The sequence below is a fragment of the Aspergillus aculeatus genome, assembly GCF_001890905.1.
Source record: "Aspergillus aculeatus ATCC 16872 unplaced genomic scaffold ASPACscaffold_8, whole genome shotgun sequence".
Classification (NCBI taxonomy): domain Eukaryota; kingdom Fungi; phylum Ascomycota; class Eurotiomycetes; order Eurotiales; family Aspergillaceae; genus Aspergillus; species Aspergillus aculeatus.
The window spans coordinates 1,406,600-1,426,837 of NW_017962983.1; the positions used below are offsets into that span (position 1 = coordinate 1,406,600).

Here is a 20,238-nt window from a genome sequence, read left to right on the forward strand (position 1 = left end):
TTCTCATATCAGTCCTTCCTCCATTTCCGAGACGATCCAGCGTCGGTCTAGGTGTGACAAAGGTCATTTCATGCATATAGCCATACTACTCTGTATCCCGGAAACTGCAAACAAAAGATCAAAGTAAAAAAAAAAAAAAAAAGAGAAACTTTATACATAAGGTTGAAGTTAATGGCAGATTAAAGCATCTTAGGGAATCCTCAATGCTGGAGGCAACCCGACATCAGCTTCGTTCACACAGGCGAGTCCCGGGCTTTCACATGTGCTGGGGGTGGCTTGGACGTCCACGCCGGCCCCCGGCAGACTGCGCCTGGGCTGGCTGTGCTTGGGCATAGAACTGTGAAGGGTACTGATACATTTGAGAAGTGCTCATGACGGGGCTGAATTGCTGAGGAGCGAAAGCCGCCTGATTCAACATCGAGCCTGGGTTAATTTGCTGGGTGGGAGGCCCGGCCAAGGAAGCAGCCTGAGTCTGAAAGGACCGGAGGTTGTCTGCTGAAGGGGCGCCAGCCGCAAACCCAAAGTTGGAGTTCCCGAGACTTGGATACAGCCCGGACGGCGAAAGGCCACGGCTTTGCGCCGCCAGATAGGCTTGATACTGTAGCTGTTGCTGGGCCAAAGGCGTCATAGGGTCTTGGCCAAATCCGGATGCGTTAACCCCTCCTATCCCGCCAAGAGGGTTGATACCACCGGCAGAACCAAGGCTGTTCATTCCATTGATGCTGTAAGGGTCGTATGCTGCGGCACCGGGTTGCTGTTCCGACGGCATAGGTCTGGAAGCGTCCATGTTCTGGTTAAGCATAGTAGGGAATGGCGCGCTATATTGCCTCTCCTGCGGAGCGTAGTTCGAGGCTGCCTGGCGAGTAGTTGGACGGTGTTGTTGCTTGTCCGCATTAGGTCCGTGATCACGTCCATGGTGATTGTCCCGGGCATTTCCACGCGAAGATAGACCGACTTCATCCATCAGGCGTTTATATCCTTGACTGGGGGTTGCCTTAAGTTTGATAAGAACCTTGGAAACATTCTTGACAACCTCGGCGCGCATTGACTCGTCAAAGAAAGGTGTAGTAAGAACCTTGAAAATCAGGGTCGCTCCCGAAGTCTGGTCACTCAGAATTCTTTCCAACACCTCGTCACCCGGACTGAAGAACAGAGCCTTCAGCACGATCTCACGGGCCTCAGGTTCATTTCGCTGATTGATGACCTTCAAGACGGTAAGATAAGCGACCTTATGGGTGCAGAGATGAACGAGATGAGGAACCAGCCTCGGTGCAAGCACAGTGCGGCGGTGTGGGAACGTGCAAGTATCGAGGAACCAAGTGAGCAGAAGGGCACCGTTGGCATTCGTTGCAAGTTGCACACTGTGAAGAGCGATGGCCGCAGCGAGCATGCGCTGCTGGTCCTTTGTGGCATGGTGACTCTCAAGACAAGCCCGCATGGCCCGAGCACCGAATCGGCCCTGGGCAATCTCCCACATCCGACTGAGCATAGTCTCGAAGATGAAGTCGTTGAACGGGGCACCGAAGCGTAGACAGCACTGCAGTACGTAGTTTCCATACTGATCAAGGAACAGAGGTACAGTGTATGGCCGGAGAGCATCAACGATCAACCCCATCTGATTTGGTGTCTTAGCGACATCAATGATTTTCTGGGCGGCCCATGTTCCGTTCTTATGAATACCAATTTCAGCGAGGTGGGGAGCAATCGGCGCCAGCATCTGTTCCTTGGTTGATTCGGAACAGAACTCGAAAAGCTTTTGAACCACGGTGTTGCCCAGATAGTCCGACGCCAATTCGGCAATCTCTGGAAGCATCGCAACTGCTGTCTCTTCGATTTCCTGTACAGAACAGGCACCATTGTCGATCCTCTTGCGGATATCGCGGAGGCGAGGGGCATCAAACATTCTTGTCTGGCTAGGTTCAGCAATCGATGGGATCTCGTCCTCGAACGCATCAAACGAAATGGCGCGTTGAACACTAGCAGAGATGTTCAAAGCATCCTCTTCAGCAGCACCAAACTCCTGAACGATCTGAGCCATCTCTGGTTGGAGCTCCGAAAGAGCTGGGATTTGAGGGACGATGAGCCCGCCCTCGGATCTGGCCAGACCGTCGGGCCCATTTACGCCTGCATTCGGATCCGGGGTGGGCGAGGACTGAGATCCATTGACACCTGGAGTGCCACTTGCAGAGCTCCCAGGAACCTTAGCATATCCAATACGAACAGGCCCAGCACCAGGGAAGATCTCCTTGCCGTTAAGCAACGACTTGGCCTGGATAGCACTTTCAATGCGCTCGAAGTTGACGAAACCGCAATTCTTGTGAGTTAGCACACGGGTGGACTCAATTTTGCCGTAAATGCTGAAGATCGCTTCGAGGGACGTGACCGTGGTTGAAACAGGGATGCTTCCAATCCATAGTGCGCGAGTCGGCCCATCCTGGTTGTTCTCATCAGCCATTTCCGCCGGAGGCCGCATGCCGAGATTGGAAGCATTATTGCCACCCAGATGCATCAATTGCACGGCTTCGGACAGTTCATCGTATTCTCCGCTTTCTGCGATGTTGAGATCAGCCGCACTGAAGCTGTTTTCCAGACGCGATGGTGTAGCCAGGTAGTTGCGAATAGACGAACGCTGAGGCGGCGCTTCCAGAATTCCAGCTGTTCGGGCACGAGGACGGCTGGCAGATGCGTGATTGGCAAAGGCCTGCACAGCCAAGTTGTGCTGGTGTATCTGAGCCTGGGTTGCAGCCAGCTGAGCAGCCGTCGCGGCGGCGGAAGGCGTGACGGTGCCTGACGGGATTTGTGCATATCGGCTCTCGTATTCCAGGTCCTCGTCATCCGCATATTTTTCCTTGGCATTCACAGAGTAGGAACGAATTCTGCTGTTGTTCTTCATCATTGCCAGTTCCGCAAGTAGCGGAGGAAGGGAAGACTGCTGCTGTTGCTGCTGCTGCTGTTGGAGAAGCATATCAACTGACGGCCGCACAAGTGTTGCTCGCGGTTGTTGCGGGGTTTCGGCAAGGCCCAGATAGTCCAAGGTTTTGACATCAGTATCGGCGAGACCGTCTCGAGAGAAGGACGAATGACTTGGCGAAGCCGGGCCCTCAGAGGATCGAATGCTTGTGAGTGTCGTAGCCCGGTCGCGGCCTGTTGCCCAGCTAGTCGAAAACAGAGACGGCCCGAATGGACCGGAAGTTCCGAGGAAATTTGCTCGCTGCGGCATAGAGCCAGCTCGGAGACGCGAGAGGGAGCCTGCGCTATTTCCGCCTGCGGTAGTTGCAGTCTTTGCGCCTGTGTCAATGCCAGTAACCCCAGTTGGACGGAAAGGGCTGGTCGAAGGCGTAGGCCTTGAGGTCTGGGCTATGTAAGGTTGTTGAAGGTTCGCTTCGTTCAGCGCACCGACGGGTGAGAACCTCGAGGGAACGGTCCCAGCTCTAGCTCTTCGAGCACTGCTATTCATCGAGCCGCTTGAGGTGGGCACTAAGTCGGGAAATCCTTCTTGGCTTGGGGACTCGGGGATGTTCTCGCGCAGGGGGGTTGAATGGCCACTGGTCGGGGGACCCCAGATACTAGGAGAAACACCTTCCTCTGCTTGAATTTCACGTGCGCTAGAATGAAGAGCGGCTAATGTCAGTCATCGGACATTCAAATACAACTCTACTTCATCGCGGACGGAGAACTGCCTACCGTTTCGAGTATAAACGTGCACCGAGTTCATGGGATGGGGATCCAGCCCCTAGCCTCGCACTTCCAATGGAGCCTGCAGCACCGTTCAGGCCGGTTGATGATCCGAACGGCGGCTTCATACCAGCAGAACCCGATAGGTCGCTAGGAGAGCTGCGCCCCGTGCTAGTTCCCGACATCGGTTGGGTAGTTGGAATATAATTGAGGTTCATGTGGCCCTCTGGTCGTGAAACGGGTAACATTATGTATTATATCCCTCCACCTCAACAAAGGCGGACACCTAAAACTTAGCGCACTTGAGGATGATAACGAAGGATGATGGTTTTCGTAGGGATTGCCAAATTGTTGTTCAGTCAAAGAGCCAATTCGCGCGATTCATATGCCAGTCCGATTATTAAGGTGACGGAGAGAAGTGAAGCGCTAAACCGCCAGATTTTGGGTGAACAGGCAGTAAACAATTCTGCGTATGGGTATTAAAATACTCAAATACGCGATGCGTCGCTGCGCGGTGTGAATGTGCTCGTGGCGTGGATCGGCGAGGACTGGTTCCAGAAGAATACGTATGCTCTAACAATCACAAAAGGCCAAGAGCAGGGCAAAAGAGGTGCAAAATCGTGAAAAGCTGTGCGTAAACCGTTATGAGGGGACCAGTCGACGGTTATGACACTCGGGTAAGAAATGTCTTAGACCAGTGTCCAGATTCGATGGCCACGATCTACCGCGGTGATCAGATTTCCCACCAAAACACTCGGCTCCGCTCGAAACGACCGTAAAGACTCGCGGTGTTGTCTGGACAAGCAACTCGAGCGACGGGGAGGAAGGTTGATAGAAATCAGGAGAAGAGACGCGGCGGCCGTTGAGGAACGGGAGATCCAAAAGGTCGGTCGACTAGAGGTGGCTGGAAATAAACTGCGCGCGTTCGGGCAGAAGCCTAAAAAAAGATACAAGAATGGAAAAGACCGGAGATTGAGGAACGGATAAAGATGGATACGATGGCGAAAAGATTAAGAGTGGAGGCAAAGAAAAGGAACAATGGAGATAGAAAAGTGAAGAAGGGGATGAGGGGGTGGGTGGTGGATGTTGAAGGGAGAGGGGGAGGGGGTAAAGTAAAGAGAAGGGAAGAAGAGAGAGAGAGAGAAGCTGTGGGTTATGGTGGAGGAGAGGAGTTGCTTGTTAGGTTAGGCGGAGAGAGCGGGAGAGACACAGAGGATGGAAAAGACGGGAGTTAGTTTCACAGCGAGGAACGAAGGAAAGTGGAAGCTCTCTCAGGCTCTCGACTTTGCCGGATCCCCGGAAGAGGGCATGTCATATAGTCGGCTTCGTGGTTGGCCGGCTCAACCGGTCTTGGGATTTATTGTTATTGGGACGGAGTTATGATTCTTACTTCTGTCACGGCGGAGTTCTCAAGGTACCAGCAAAGCTTGTTGAACCATGCAATCATCCAACACAGTGAGTCGATTGATTTCAATTCATTGTCTTATTAGGATTGTTGTGTTGGTGGTGAATCTCATACTTGGCAGGGCAGAGACTGATCACCTGGTGGTTTGTAAATGGTAGATGGCAGTGTGTTCCACCCGATTTGCCTCCTGATTCTTCTTAGACATACGAGCACATTTAGTTCCCAGTCAGAGACATTACCACAGCTGAGAATATAATCAGCAGCAGACAGTCTGGTGATAACACAACCCTCCACCTCCAGGATCACCGTCTAATAACAATGAAGTTTGGCCTACAGCCCCTATAATTATGAAACATAGCACCAAGAGTAGTTCGTCATGGCACCTAACAAGTACACAACATGATAGGCTGCTGATTCCTGCGCCAGAAAGCAAGCAGAGACTGCCAATGGCGTGTTGGACATCTTGAAACCGAGGATGTTGATTGACCCCGACCGGGTGATGCTCGCCCTGAAACATGCTAAAACCCCGCATTCCAAGGTCCGTCTTTATGCGAAGTATGTTTTTAAGCTCGATACTACGAGTACCTAGAACAGTACAGAGGAAAATAGATATTACCGAGTGCTTCGCGCCGTAGGACATGTAAAGAGTTCGACCAACAGATCCCTTCTCGCTAATGGCTTTTATCCTAGTGGTGTGCTGGTTCCGCCTAGCCGGGAGACCACGGATATAATTCTCATGCGCCCGCAGACTGGCGACTTGTCTTTCTATGATGAACAATTTATATTCAGGCTTGCAGCGGATGTACGGTGGCTTCGTATTCGGCATGCCGCTCTAAAACAGCACACCTTTGATTGGTCTCATGCTAGATTTAAGAAAGGAACCCATCATTCCAGAGACTGCGGTTCCTGATAATGACCAGAACATACTAGGCACGACTCAAGGTCATGTTGAGCTCTAGTCACCAATGAGGCCGATCCTTATCCTCAGCCACCGGCCCTGTCTTTAAAAAGACGGCAAAAAGAGCTTTCTGTCCGTGGCCATATGATCAACCAAGTTATCTTGGTATTCAAGACACGAAACTACCACTCGAGAGTTTAACCATTCTAGTCCTTCCTATGTTATTCGTAATCAAAGACATCAATACAGGAGAGAGGAACGGCCAGAGGGAAATACCACCACCGCCTCCCATATGCGGACGCCAACCTTGCCCGCTTCCCTTCGCTGATCCTTGGGTGGGAGAGGTGATCATCACCACAACTAACCAAAGGTATAGACTACAAGTTAGTCGAAAGTCGTCAGAGCCTATCCACCTACAAGAGATTGACTCTGGCTGAGCCTCCCTCTGGTCAGTGAGCTGCCCCTCTAACACTGATGCACAAGCGACAGAGGCCTAGTGTACAACATGGTGCACGGATACCCAGCATTGACCAGCTCCGAAGATGGGTCGCTTCTGGGTGCATTGACTACCGACCCAGCGAACTGGTGGACGCCTTTGTGGGAACCTGTGGTGAGGATGATCGTGGACTTGAACATAGGTAGGGCTGTGGTTATCAAGACTGTAGTAGAGGATTCTTAATCCCCGATGTTTACGGCCTCGCTAGTCACCGATTACAGCCACAGTACTGGCATCTTCAAATGAAGTTATCTGAGCATCTATGGATATGATATGTGGTTTGGTAGATGTTCGATGTTGAAGTCCTCCCTAACTAGTCCCTTGTGATACCTGGGTCCTTTTACACAAAGGAACGAGGTCAGCGGCAGTCCAATTAGTGATATTAGACCTATATTATAGAGGGCCTTCCCATCGCAGTTGCTGTAATTCAAAGCAATCCAGCGCTATCCCAAATCTGACATCGGCATTCCCAGGAAATTTAGTGGACTTCGCTCTCCTGTATAGTTACGTCCTGTCTCAATGCAGATCTTGTTGTGTTTATTCCGGAGAAGACGAATGGTCGGCTGTGCTCCTCGAGAGACCGATCCTGAATGTTTGCAACAGTGGAAGAAGTCAAGTCATTTCTTCCCCGACAACATGCCGAGTAGAAAGGAAATTGTTTTCTGGGTCGCATTGTTCTCTCAGAAGAGAGGAAACCTTGGAACCTGCATGTTCAGACAAGAAGGCTTCTTGTAACGATGACTACGTCCGGATGGATGCACGACACCGTTCTCACTACGAGAACGAGGGATCATCTCAAAAACTGGCATCTTGCAGACATTGCCATGTAATCAGCCATTCGTAAACTTCCCTGCCTCTCCAGAGGTTCGAAAATCAGAGCAGAACATCGGCCTTGGCCCTGTGAGTCTTCGTCATGGCTTCAAAAAGCAGTCGAGTTATTTTCCCCTCGGAGATATATGCTGAGTACTCCATATAATGCAAGCAAGGGCTTGGTGTCCTGAACAGCAAGGGGTCAGTCCTTTCTGTTTGGTTTCGTCATATCTTGACCAAGGAACAGAGAACAACAGGCGCCAATTAACTTCATCTTTACTCAGTACAATAAATACTGGTAATACTGACATAAGAGCAGTATATGAACGGGAACAGCTCGAAGCCTCAGACTAGACAGTAATGATCCCTAGCTTGGGACCGAGAAGCTTCATCTGCAGCGCAAAACAGTTTGTGTAACGCACTTTTGAATGTATTGACCGCGGATGGTAAGCATAGCATCCATACCTGACCCAATAATCACCACTCCTACCGAAATTGACAGTTGTAAAAGTTTATTTAAGGTGTACTACCAGGTAGACACATGAGTTCCTTTTATTGTTTAGGTGAATTCTGCCCAGAGTCAGAGTTAAAACCAATTCAATTGTAGTAAATCAAATACCTGTAGTAAATCAAATACCCGTTGAGATCCTATTGAATGTTCACTGGATCTGGGATCTGACCGCATGTCACGTGAGGATGTTGATGCCCGGGGCAACAAGGTTAGTGAGGGTGAATTTCCGCACCGCCTGCCTGCCTGCCTTTCCGCAGCGCAGCTGTCGGCACCGCTAGTCGCATGATCTAGTCAAAAAATTCACTTTGCCATCACTGCTCTTTTATATATACTACCCAATCCACATCAGTGTCTCAGGAGAAGTGGAGACGCATGGCAGACGTGGTGAAGCTGCTGTGACTTGACGCGCCTTAGCCGACTCGCGTCTTATCGTGGCTTGACGGTCGGCTTCTACTGAACGAGTTCGCTTTACCTGCTTCGAGGGACACCTTTCCGATCAACGGGTCTACGAACAATGGCCGAACATGAAGCCCCATCCTCCGCGGAGGAGGAGCCTCAGGTCGAGTCGCTCGTCCAGGGACGCGCCAAAAGAAGCACCGCAGGGCTTCACATGTCGGCTCTTCTGGATGCTGCCGCAGACGACGACCTTGCACTGCTGTTTGAAGAAGTTGAAGACGACAATGAGTTTGCCGTGGATGCAGAGGAGATGGGTGGAGAGGAGGATGATATGCGCTTTGATTCTTCGTCGGAGGATGAAGACGACCAGGGACCCAGCGCCAAGGACGACGACTTTGAAGGCGAACAGCAACTACAGAAGGAAGAGCGGGCAGATAAGAAGAAGAAGAGAGCGAAGGACGACCTTCGATATAAGATAGCCGCCAAGAGAGTCAAGATCGATCCCACCGCGGTGTCCGCAGTGCCTGCCCCCCGGCCGAAAAAGAAGTCCGAACGCGTTTCGTGGATTCCGACCCCCGAAGAAGGGCCAACGAGGTCGTCGTCTCGTCGACAAACCATGCAGAACAAGGAACTCACGCATGCACGACTCAAAGATAGCGAGGAGAAGCGCATCCGTCTCATAGCGACCATGGAGGAGGCAGCGAAGCGGAAAGCTCAATTCAAGCCGAAGGAGATGACGCAGGCCGAACGTCTTGCCGAAGCAGAGAGGGTAGAACGGCACAATAGCAAGAGTCTCAACAGATGGGAAGAAATGGAGAAGAGAAAGGCCGAGGAAAGAAAAGCGAAGATTGAGGCGCTGCAGAACCGTCGTCTAGAAGGCCCGGTCATGTCATACTGGAGCGGTATAGCTACATGGGCCGATGGTCGCTTAACGCGCATCGGCAAAGTCGATATCGCCCCCAAGCCAGAAAAGGAGGACACTACACGCAAGAAAAGCAAGAAGTCGGACAAAGAAGGGAAAAATGTGACGGAGCAAAAGCCGACCGAGGATAGTGCTACTGTTGAGCCTGCCACGTCGCAAACAGCCCCTCCCGCTACTAACCAGGCCGAAAACTCCAAGGATCCAGTTGAAACTGCTGGAGGGGCCCCCGTGAGGGGAAATTCCGAGCCTTCAGAAGTCTCACCAACTGATTCTCGCCCTCAAGAGGCCGATGCGCCATCAGAAAGCAAGACCACCAATGCCGATGGCGAAGCCTCCCCATGTGCTCCCGAAGCTGCATCTGCATCTGCAACTGCATCTGCACCTGCAGAGGCTTCAGCCGCTGTCCTGGAGCAACCGTCCACTTCCGCCCCCGGAAAGGCGTCGGGTACCGAGAAGTCGTCGGAATTGCCTCCCGTTAATGTCGAGCTTAAAGATACAGAGATGAAAGATGCAGAACCACAAAATTCCATTCAGGATACGGCTTCACACGGTGGGGAAGCAGAAACCGACAAGGCAGAGAGCAAAGTCGAGAAACTCGACGCAGAGAAGCCAGAAAAGGCTCCAGAAACTGCAGCTCAAGCTCCGCAGTCCACAGCGCAACCCTCTGGCGACGAGACTTCTGCAGCCGAACCCGCAAAACAACCTGAGGTAGACTTACCAGCTACACAACCAAAACCCAGCGAAGCCACACAACCTACAGAGGAAAATCCCAGTGATGGAAAGAAGGAACCAATTCCTGAGCCTCCTGCAGCTACCGGCCAAGTAGTAGAGGCAGTCGCAGCTTCGGAGGAGCTCTCGCCTACTGCAGTGCCGGCCGCTGCTGAAGCACCTTCCCAAGCCGACTCACTTAAAGATGCCTTGGTCCCAACACAATCCGAGAAGGATACTCCCGAGGTGCCTGCTAATCGGCCAATTGTCGTCATTGGCGACGCACCACAAGTAGAGGTCCCTCAACAACCTCCTTCAGTCATTGAACAGACGGGACGCAACCTGACGATCTTGGAAAACTTTGATGAGAAGACGGCTCAAAGTCGCGAGTTCAGCATTTATTTCAATGCGAAAAAGCCTCCGAGGCTGACCAGTATGTCAACCTTCCCCTTGACCCACATAATGCATGCATCCTCCAGACAAAGAAAATAGACTAAAAAGCATGATAGAGATCTCCTCATCCCTTTGTGTGATCACATCACTTCCCTCCCGCTATCGAGACCCTGACACGTCTCTTCCATTCGCAAACGCCTACGCGTATCACGAAATCCGAAAGGCCGTGTCGCAAAAGTTCAGTTGGAGCCCAATGCTTGGGTGCTATGTCGGCCCAGCTGGAGTGGCTGCACGTGGAGTGCCGGCCAGATTTTTGGGCGGACCTGAAGCAAAGGAGGAAACCAAGGAGAGTGCACCACCCACTGCGGGCGATAAGGCTACCGACGATTCCCCTGCGACCAAAGCGGACGGGGAACCAAAGGCTCCAGCGGCAGCTGAGGCCTCGAATACCGCTACTCCCGACCCTGGTTCGGCTGCTGCATCCGCTCCCACCCCGGCGGCCACGGGAGATCCAATGGAGGTTGACTGATGATTGGATGGCAGCCTGAGCTGCCTCCAACTTCCGCCTTTCTACCTCAACCTGTATAACACTCTGATCCATTCAATGATACCCATGTCAATTATTACAATATGCCTAGAGCGATTGCACCTGGCTGCTATAGCCTCATCCACCAATGCTCCCTTTACCACACGATAGTATGCTAGGAAAACAGATCATAGTCGAGGCGTGTTCGTGTTCGCCTGGTCTGCTGTGAACATGTCGCAGTACCTTAATTTATGCATACCATAGTTGCTCCCGCATCGAACAGGGGCCATCAAGGTGCTTCATGCATTGTGGATACGTAGAGAACCGCCGACCATCTGGTCACCATCGGTAAGCTAGGGTGGTATTGCTGCCGCTTCTTTTCAGCTCACCATCAATTCCCCAGTAGTCAACGTCGTAGAATGATAAAAGTTAGTATCAGCAATGGCGCAGCGGTCCACATGCGGCGGTCATAACAAAATCACCTCGTGTCCGCACATCAACGACTCGAGGTACTCCCCACTGAAATCTATACCGCTATCTCACTACACAACCAGATCAAACCTAGAAGCAACCAGCACGCTTGACTTAAGTACTCACCACCACCCCACAAGTTGTTTGGTGGATACTGCTAGCTGGCCAAGGAGCCGAACAGCCGCCGAGTCCCCACAAAGACCTACCTTATCTGTGCTATACACTGCAACTTTGTACTCAAGTAGTATCCTCAGTCCACCACCTACCCAACGCAGATTCCGCAGTGCAGATGCGCAGACAAGCCGACTTGGGAAAGAGAACACCAGGATCCTGTACCGTACCAGTCGATACATGCGGAAGGGTGATTGATGTTGCATTGGTGCGGAACCCCCCTCCTCCCCTCCCCCTTCGGCCCCCGCGTCTGGGGTTAATTTGAATGCGGGCGAGGGGCAGAGAGAGAAAGAGAAGGTTCCTTGGCTATCAATTCAATAAGACGGAAATTGTTTGATGTGAGAGAATTTTTTTCTTACGCTGAATGGGTTCTGGGGGTTTAGAGTTTGTTCGAGCCCAACGTCTAACGTGAGTGGGAAAGTCGAGGTTGGTTGCTTGCCTTGGTTGTATGTACTCTATGTATGTAGATTGGTGAGGCGCGGTAGGGAAGATTAGTTTGGCTTGGTTGGAGTGAGGATGTCTTGTTAGTACTGTATCCTGTCGGTGCTTATCTGCCCCAATGAGGCAATTTGGCGTGTGATAGTAATGAGATGATGGGAGGGAGACGCGGGAAAGCCGACAAAAAAGAAAACAATTAGAGAGAGCGAAAGCGAGAGCGAGAGTGAGAGTGGTTGATGGGCGATCTTCCTGCGGCCCGGTGGACTGTGAGTATTGTCTTCTATGTAGGATGTGAACGGTGGTTGCTGAGTTTGGGGCGTTTAGAAAGATGGTAGCAATCTATCTGGAGAAAAAGGGCCAAGGGGTTGGAGGGGTAGGTAGGTACTGTAAGTTACTAGGCAGGCATTGTAGCAGCCACGGCCATGGCTGCATCGCATCGGCATTCCCGCTGAATGCAGTAATTTAGGTCGAAGATACTCTTAAGTATATTCATTGATGGAGGGACGGGAAGGGGAAAATAGCCGTTTGCAACCTAATTTGATACTGTAACTACGATGTACTCCGTACTGGCAGCATGGAAGGGAGCCGTTGTGGCAGTCACCAGGACTCGGAAATGCTATTACTTTTTTTTGTTCATTGAAACGTTCATTGAAATGTTCATTGAAACGTTCATTGAAACGGACAATCTGTACATCATTAGGTAATGCAGGCGGAGGTTTGAAGTGAAGTGAGGCTGTCGTCAATGAATTTCCCAAAAGTCAAAGATTATTTCCCCGGGGGTCAACGTAAGCGACTTAGCTACTCAGACTGGAGAAAGTGGCTTCGCTTTGTCAGAAGTCCAGAACAGATCCTGACACGGTCGAGATCGGTAAGCCTCGGAGTTTGAAAGTGCAATGAGTCGGTACTTGGCCCGGAGTTATTCGTCAGACAAGAGGAAAGGGAAGTTGATTCCTGGAACGACGGGGTGGGAATGTCCATCCGCCGTGAGTCAAATATATTTCCATAACAGCACCGTAGGGAAGGCCGGCTAAGAGTTTTCATTTGATAAAGACATACAATTCATAAATGAGGGAGGCGGCACGGTTTGGACAGACTGTGATTGAGATAGGGTCTTGTAGTCTATCATACCTTGAATTGTGATTGCAGTTATCGTAGAACTGCATGGTGCGCTTGATGAGCGTGAAATTGCTTCTTTTTTTTCTTTTCCTTTCTTTACCCCACTATCATTGACTCTTCATTATTGTCTCAATGGCATCATAGACCACATCGCCTCCAGTTCGGCGGCCGGGCAATTATTTCCTCTCCGACTTTTGTCTACTCCGTTGATCGCCGTGGACCTTGTAGGCGCAAGCCGTTGATGCGCTTCTTTTCTTCCTAAGCCTGTCTCAGCTATTTTCGTCGTCCTTGTTTATTGAAAATTTGTTCCCTTTCATCAGAGCAGCATCGGAATCATGGAAGCGTTCCTGTTGTGGCTGATCCCGCCGAACTCTCTTTTTGCTTCTGTACCCCTTCTACCGATAAACACCAGATACCCTTCCAGACATTTGTATTGATGGCGTCACACCCCCAAGGTGGATGAACCGGTGGAAAGATAAAGTATGTACTCCATAATGAAGTGTAGTCTCGAACCTTTCTTGTTTGCCCACCACCACCAAGGTCAACAGGTAGTTAAGGTGTGTACGTGTTGTACTATCGGTATGCACTGCATTCGAGCCATATGGCGCGATCATTGGATCTAAACGGCGGCTGATCTTACCGCACAGATTCTACTAGGGGTCGTCGCAATTTCAGATACACATCTTGCAGGAGACGACTTCACGACGGAGTCCGCGCTCGAGACGCACTAGTTACCATGTGTAAGTTTGTACGTAAAGGATTGGTCTATCCCTTCCTTGTACTCGGAGTCTTAGACACTGCCCTAGAGACTCTAGACCAAGAGCGGTGGAGTAGGAGGGATTGACAGCTGACGCCCCTCGGTCGATGATGGGTGCCCGAATCAACGAAGGGTGCCAATCTAGAATTGGGGGGGGTGTTGACGATCAGACCTAGAAGCCCCGCGTAGACCATATCGTCCGGAAGCCAAGACGACATGTCATCCGGATACGACAGCATGATTGGGAGGGGTTGAGCTTTTTCCCTCTCGACCCGATAAGCGTGGTTCGGTCGGTTATGGAAAAATCCAGAGAAAAATCCAGAGAGATCGAAAGGGACAGGTTGGAGGGGTGATGTGATGTGATATGATGGGCTAGGAACCAAACCGACAAATGGCTCTGCTAAACCAAAATCAAGCGTCATCACACTTTTTCAAGTAAAGTAGCTACCTAGGATTTGTGTAGGAAATCAAGGCTCGGTGGAAGTGACTCCGTAGTTACTTAGGTTATCTCCAAGTAACTTAACTTACTGTACAGTACCCCGCTCCGGCAACGCTGGAGTGCCGATTGTAGGTATGCCGATTAGAATTCCAATATAAGAATGCGGGAAGGCGACAACGGATCCGGAGAGGGTTGGAATCTAATTCTTTCTTTTCCTTCAGTCTGACCTCAATTCTCTCCACCGGATCCAGAGCAGTCACAGCGTCCAGGTACTAAAATTAGAGACCATCCAGCGAAAATTCTGTTTCAACCAGCGGAGATCGATTGCAACGGTCCCCAGTGCGTCAGTGCAGACCGTAACTGCGGAGTATCAGTTACGAGTAAGTTGACTTTGTGACTTTGCATTGGGCAATTAGGTCATCCAGGCTCCAGCTGGTGGTGAGGTAAGCAGGTGTTATTTTTGTTATGTTGCTCAATGGTCTTCTCCAAAAGACAATTGAAGACACGATTGCGCGTCGACTGTGGTGCCTGAGGCCAACAGGGGAGGGGGGAAGGCAAATCCCTCCGTTCTAGACCGCAATGGCGTGACTCTCCAAAGTGGACTTTGACGTGCTCGGCGGTTGTCACCTCGCCCTGGGGAAATAATGCGCAATCGTTTGGGGAAGAAAAGCTGACCTTCTCATCTAGGTGGTATTGCTCTACCCAAGTATACGGATAGAGTTCATTTCTAGAATCCCCCGCTGTTCATTTATATTTACCATATCTTCCTCCTTCTCCTCCTCCTCCCCCCCGCCTCCCTCGCCCTCCCTCTGCTTTTCCTCGTCATACTTCCATCGGTTCATCGGCAATCGGACATACATCCCATCGATCGACTTTCCAAGAAGGGACCGGAATCGACCACTATTCTCATGAATTGACGATTCTTGTGTCTTGTGTACCTCATTTCGGTATCCCTTGGTCACGCAATATTCTCCGAGCGAATATTTTGGGTTTACTTTTCAGCCAGCTGCACGATAACCCATCACCGCCACTTAATAATCCCGCAACGGGATCACAACAACACCCTTCTTTGGCATCAGCCGTTGCACGTGCGGTGCGGTGTACCCAGAGAACGATATCGTCATCGGTCTCCCTCATCCCCAACAATTACAAGAGAAAAAAAAGGGGCAGGAAATTCAATTTTCTCTGCAAGCCAGACAACGAGAATAAAAATTGGTATGTATGCCTCCTCGTATCAGGCTAAAATCTATTATGCCTTGTTGGAAAAGTCCCTTATCTCTCCCCACTCAGAGGCCTTTGATAACCGTCCAACAAGTCGGCCACTTCCCGTTTTAGTGGAACTGCGCCTTTATTTTTGTGACTGATCTGACCATTGCCGTGCCACTGCAGATACACCGATACACACTCCGAAAAGCTTATCGGCATCATTATCATCATAAAGAATTTGCAATCCGGCTGCTACATATTTGCCTCATTGCTGGGGTTCCCTTCCAAAAAAGAAACACAAAAAAAGGGCGCTCAGAGCTGTATTCTTAGGTCATTCCGTCGAATTGATCCAGCACATGCTTTCAATCATTGCCTCCTTTCTGGACAAGTGCGAGGCATTATTACCATCACGGGAACTGCAGTACCTCTCAGTGCCACTATCCGAGACAGGCTGGTCCAGCTGGTTGGTCCAGCTGTGCACTTGACCCTCCCCCCTGCTAGTCGCAAATCCCTCATACTTTGACCCCATCAGGGGAAGCTCTCGTGCTCCACAACTGGACGCGGCCTCCATCGGCGCAAGGTACCACCCGCCGAACTATCTCAGATAGAGCCACTTCGGTGCCTCTGGACGAGTATATTTTTTTTATTTTTTTATTTTTTGATTGCCCTATACATATACCCCTTCACCGCCATCAATGACTCAAGGCGCTTTTCATCATCGTCGCACACCCTCGGGTTCGAATGCCACTAAAGTGAGGACCTCCCGGCCGGCACTACATCGGAGAGGCACTTCCTGGGTGAATCATTCCATCTCAAAGCTAGGCTCTGGACAGCCCAACAAGCATTTGCAGGTGGAAGACGACCGGCAACCCGAGATGGCGGCCAGCTTCCTCAATTTCTGGTATGTACCTGGATTACTTCTTCTTCTTCTTGGCTTGCATTTTGTCTATTCTCTTATCTAAAGTTCACTCAAAGCTAATTGATCAACAGCGCCATGTGCGAGAGACAGATAACAGTGCCAGACAATACTCTTCTTTATTGTAGTGAAAGGTATGAGAATCTCCTTATCGTGCACAATACTCTCCAGCCACTGAGCACAGCTCCGCTGTTTAAATTTCACCTCATCGTCCCTTATCTGGCCTCAACATCCTGTTTCTCATGCTTACACTCATCCTATCTATAGCTGCCGTCGCAAGGACTCCCATAAACCACTCTCAGCATCCTTCTCATCTGCTCCCTCCATGTCTTCCTCTTCGACTCCTCCGAGCTCCCCTTTAATGTCGCCTCGGATGATTGTCGCCCCCTTGACCCCGACAAGAAGCTCCACCAGATTGTCCAGCTCTGCCCGGATACCCGGCGAGTGGCTTGATATCAAGACGGATCAGGATCCCAGCGAATGGAAGCCTGTAATACCGATGGGCAACGGTGCTCATTCTGTGGCAACCTCGGATGCCTGGAAGTATTTGTCCCAGTTCCACAACGACGATCGTGGTGTGCCGCTGCGCCGCCCTGGGCTCGGTCATCGCAGCTCCGCCAGCCTGACTACTCTCATAAGTAGCACGGGACCCGTTCCCTCGCTGACCCATACGCCGTCTACGGTCGCGTCGTCGTTCAGCAGCAACGCGTCGGATTACATGAGTCAGATGCACGATCCGACATACCGTCCTTTGCCGCCGCGACATAACCCGCACTTTTGCAGTTCGAGTGCGGCCAAAGGGGTTGAGCTGGTAGTTCCTCACGTCCATGTGCAGGCTGAGGACGTCTCCCCCGTTGACATGTCCAATGATGGGTCCATCTTTCCTGCCAGCAGTGCACTGTGGAATGATAAGCCTCTTAACAAGACATCTACCTTGACTACGACCTTGGGTGCAGTGAGCTCCGATGTGCCTATGCGTTCTGTCTGAGCATTAGGTTAGCTGTTTCGCGTACTTGCATAGTTGAGTGTTTTGAAATCATCCTCAGTTCCTCAACTATACACACCTGGGTCGCGTGCCAACTGCAACAGCGGTTTCATTCTTCTATTCTTCTTCTTCTTTTTCTTTTTTATTATCCAGTTGCAATCATTGGACAGGGAACATGATAGAAAGCATGCGAGAAACGATGTCATGAGCGATAGGCGTGGAAACAACTTTTTTTCTTTCTTGGACATGGACAACAGCAGCATATTATGGGATAGACTCTTTAATAAGCAAACAGGTGTTGGGTTTGTAATAAGGCGGATAGCGACGAGCATTTTAGCTAGACCTCACGAAGTGATTCTTCTACAACCACAATTCTAACCATGAATGTGAACCAGTGGAGCCTGCGAGTCAGGCTGAAAGTGGACACGTATACTTCAGACCTTGTACGTAGCTTGCTGTCCATCGGTCTGCAAGTCTACCGACTTACCCCAGATTTCCTTGGCTCGGCCCACCATTCTTCATCAGCCTTGTAAGCGAGTCGGACTGGTGGCATCAGCCAGGACAGGACGATACTGCAAGGTAATCTGTAAGTAGTGAGCCAACTCTGCATATCTGTCGGTACCACTGCAGATGTCAAGCATTTACAGGCACAAGGTTTCAAAACCATTAACACTTCGAAGACCTCACCCACCCTTGACTCGACACTTGAGAACCTGTTACACATTACACCTCATTTCTTCAAGCATTACAGAACACCGTACACTTTACGTACAGTAAGCTTAAACTAGCAAGTCAAGTGCGCTACCCCGAGCCGGGGGAGCAATGCCACTCAATCTAACCCCCCTCCCCCCAGCATCCATCGTATGCACGAGCAAGATAAGTAAGACCAGCACGAATGACATGAATGGCATGGATTATAGATTCCATTACACCGGACTACTAGACCTTATATAGAACTTCCCGCTTGAGGATATCAACCTTCATAGTATAAACCCGACTCGCAAGTACCAAGTCCGTTCGTACATACAGTACAGTCCATCATACAACTCGCTCTCGCGCCTGTAAACGTATACCCCAGAAAAGCAAGCCAAGGCACCACCCGACGCGGGCGTGTTTCACCTCACATCACATCACAGCAAAGCCACACCAGTCGAACTGAACTGAGCCCCTAAAGGCTCGGCGGAATCAACCCCCAGCCAACTCAATCCCTTTCGATCTGAATCAAAAATCCCCAAAGTCATCGTGAACGTGATCGGCCCACGCATCGGCGTCATCATCCGCCCAGCAGCATACATAGCATCCTTGATCGGGTTGGTACTGTTTGTCACGGTGTTAGCCAGTGAACCACCAACCGGGGTTGGGGGTTGAGTCGACGCAACGCAAGGAAAGGGCTGTGGGCACGGCACTCGTTGCAGGATAGTGTAGCATGACCTCCAGCCACAGGGCACTGGGTGGTCGAGGCATATTGAGGTAAGGAGGGGAGGGGCCGGGTTGGTCCTACCTTGGTCTTGGGACAAGTCAACAACTTGGGGTCGCGGACACAGGAGCCCACGCAGGCCTCGTTGCCGACGTCGATGCCGTGGGGACGGGTCTGGGCCGAGACGGTGGAGGCGAGGAGGGTGACGGTTGCGAGGAGGAGGGCGGAGAGTTGCATTTTGGATTATTCTGCGGGTTTTGTCCTTGTAGATGGGGGGGCGGGTGGGTGGTTGGTTGATGGTTGTGTAAATGAGTGACGAATGGTTGTTTGGTAGAAGGAGTAAGGAGTGGAACGTCTGGGACTGTCAGACTGTGGGTTGGGCTGCACGGTTCTGTTGCATCTATCTACAAGATCTTAGGCTACCGTCAACAGTGACTGGGGGGATGGAGCTTTAAATTGAGAAACCTACCCTGCGCGCCATACATACATACATGCCTACGTGATGCGTGGGGATCGGGAAGTAAGGGGATGTGGGTGAGCAGCTGGGTTTGTTTGGATTTCGGCAGGCGTTATGGGCGTTCAACTTCTGGGTCGTCGCGTGTTGACACCTTCTCGCTAAGATGGATTCTTGGCTCATCACTTGAGCTCAGTCAGGTCTCTGGGTTTGCGGTCGAGAGGGAGCAGGTGAGGAGGTTGAAGAATGTGGGCTTGAAGGGGGCGATGGGCTAGTCGGTTGGTTGGTATTCGATGGGGTTGGCTGTGGTATGTGGGTTGAATCAATTGGAAGTAAACAAGGTTGCGAGATCGGCTTACTGGATGGGAGGGAGATTGCATGTTTTTTACGTTATGTAGCAAGTTGATATTGTTATCTTTTACGTCCATCAAAGAAGGTCCAAGCAGTACACGCGTTAGAGGTTACAGACAAAGGAAGAATTTCAGTATAGAACTGAGTGTCTTTCGCCCTATCGAGCCTTCGTAGTCAAGAAACAACAATGTATACGTATACCACATCCTCGAGGTAGATGCTGTTGTTGACAGTGTGATAAACCCTTCCTCGCACAGCGAGGATATCAAGGTTGTTGAGGCGTCATTGCCGAAAGACCCGTCTGGGTCCTATAATTGAGCGGCCTGCGGAATGAAGTGACATTGAGAAGCAGTTGATAGCGGCCGCTCGACGAGAGGAAGCCGCGTCAGGAACGCAGATGCAATCCAGACAGACTTACCTCTAGCATCAGATGAAGGAGGAGGGACAATATGAGCGGAAGTGACATGTAGTTGGAATCGTCAAGCGCATGATATCCACTATGCAAGCTTTACACAGTCTAGGGATTCTGGCCACGGACGGACAAGCATCTTGGGCCCCTATCGATCTGACCGTGTCATTGTCCTGCGGATAATATTTCCGAAGGTGTAAAATGCAGAACGAGCTATTTGTAGTGTATTTCAGTGCAGCATTGGCTATGCTTCACAACGTGACCTGGCCAGATCGCATTGCCTTTAAAGAAAGACTGAACAGTCTGACCATGACAGGGGACGAGGACGAGGACGAGGACGAGGGTGGTTATATCCAGGACAGCAGCTA

The 20,238-nt window shown here is 50.9% G+C and overlaps 4 protein-coding genes across 4 annotated transcripts; 2 read left to right on the forward strand and 2 right to left on the reverse strand.

The window, feature by feature from the left end:
• Positions 1-256: 256 nt before the first annotated feature.
• On the reverse strand, positions 257-3,923 carry ASPACDRAFT_28934 (putative RNA binding protein Jsn1; the record flags this gene model as incomplete). Its single annotated transcript, XM_020199599.1, has 2 exons — positions 257-3,605; positions 3,685-3,923. 2 exons carry the CDS (start codon positions 3,921-3,923, stop codon positions 257-259), a joined length of 3,588 nt encoding a protein of 1,195 aa, XP_020056344.1.
• A 4,129-nt stretch (positions 3,924-8,052) lies between these two features.
• Positions 8,053-11,057, forward strand: ASPACDRAFT_119974 (putative signal transducer). The gene is made up of 2 exons (XM_020196306.1): positions 8,053-10,254; positions 10,331-11,057. The coding sequence occupies exons 1-2, from the start codon at positions 8,310-8,312 to the stop codon at positions 10,741-10,743; spliced, it is 2,358 nt and encodes a 785-aa protein (XP_020056345.1). The 5' UTR covers positions 8,053-8,309; the 3' UTR covers positions 10,744-11,057.
• Positions 11,058-16,197: 5,140 nt separating this feature from the next.
• On the forward strand, positions 16,198-17,601 carry ASPACDRAFT_1888636 (uncharacterized protein). Its single transcript, XM_020198492.1, has 2 exons — positions 16,198-16,388; positions 16,522-17,601. The coding sequence occupies exons 1-2, from the start codon at positions 16,333-16,335 to the stop codon at positions 17,240-17,242; spliced, it is 777 nt and encodes a 258-aa protein (XP_020056346.1). The 5' UTR covers positions 16,198-16,332; the 3' UTR covers positions 17,243-17,601.
• Positions 17,602-18,150: 549 nt separating this feature from the next.
• ASPACDRAFT_119979 (uncharacterized protein) lies at positions 18,151-19,117 on the reverse strand. The gene is made up of 2 exons (XM_020196307.1): positions 18,741-19,117; positions 18,151-18,556 (listed from the first exon to the last, which is right to left on the reverse strand). The coding sequence occupies exons 1-2, from the start codon at positions 18,891-18,893 to the stop codon at positions 18,461-18,463; spliced, it is 249 nt and encodes an 82-aa protein (XP_020056347.1). The 5' UTR covers positions 18,894-19,117; the 3' UTR covers positions 18,151-18,460.
• Positions 19,118-20,238: the final 1,121 nt, after the last annotated feature.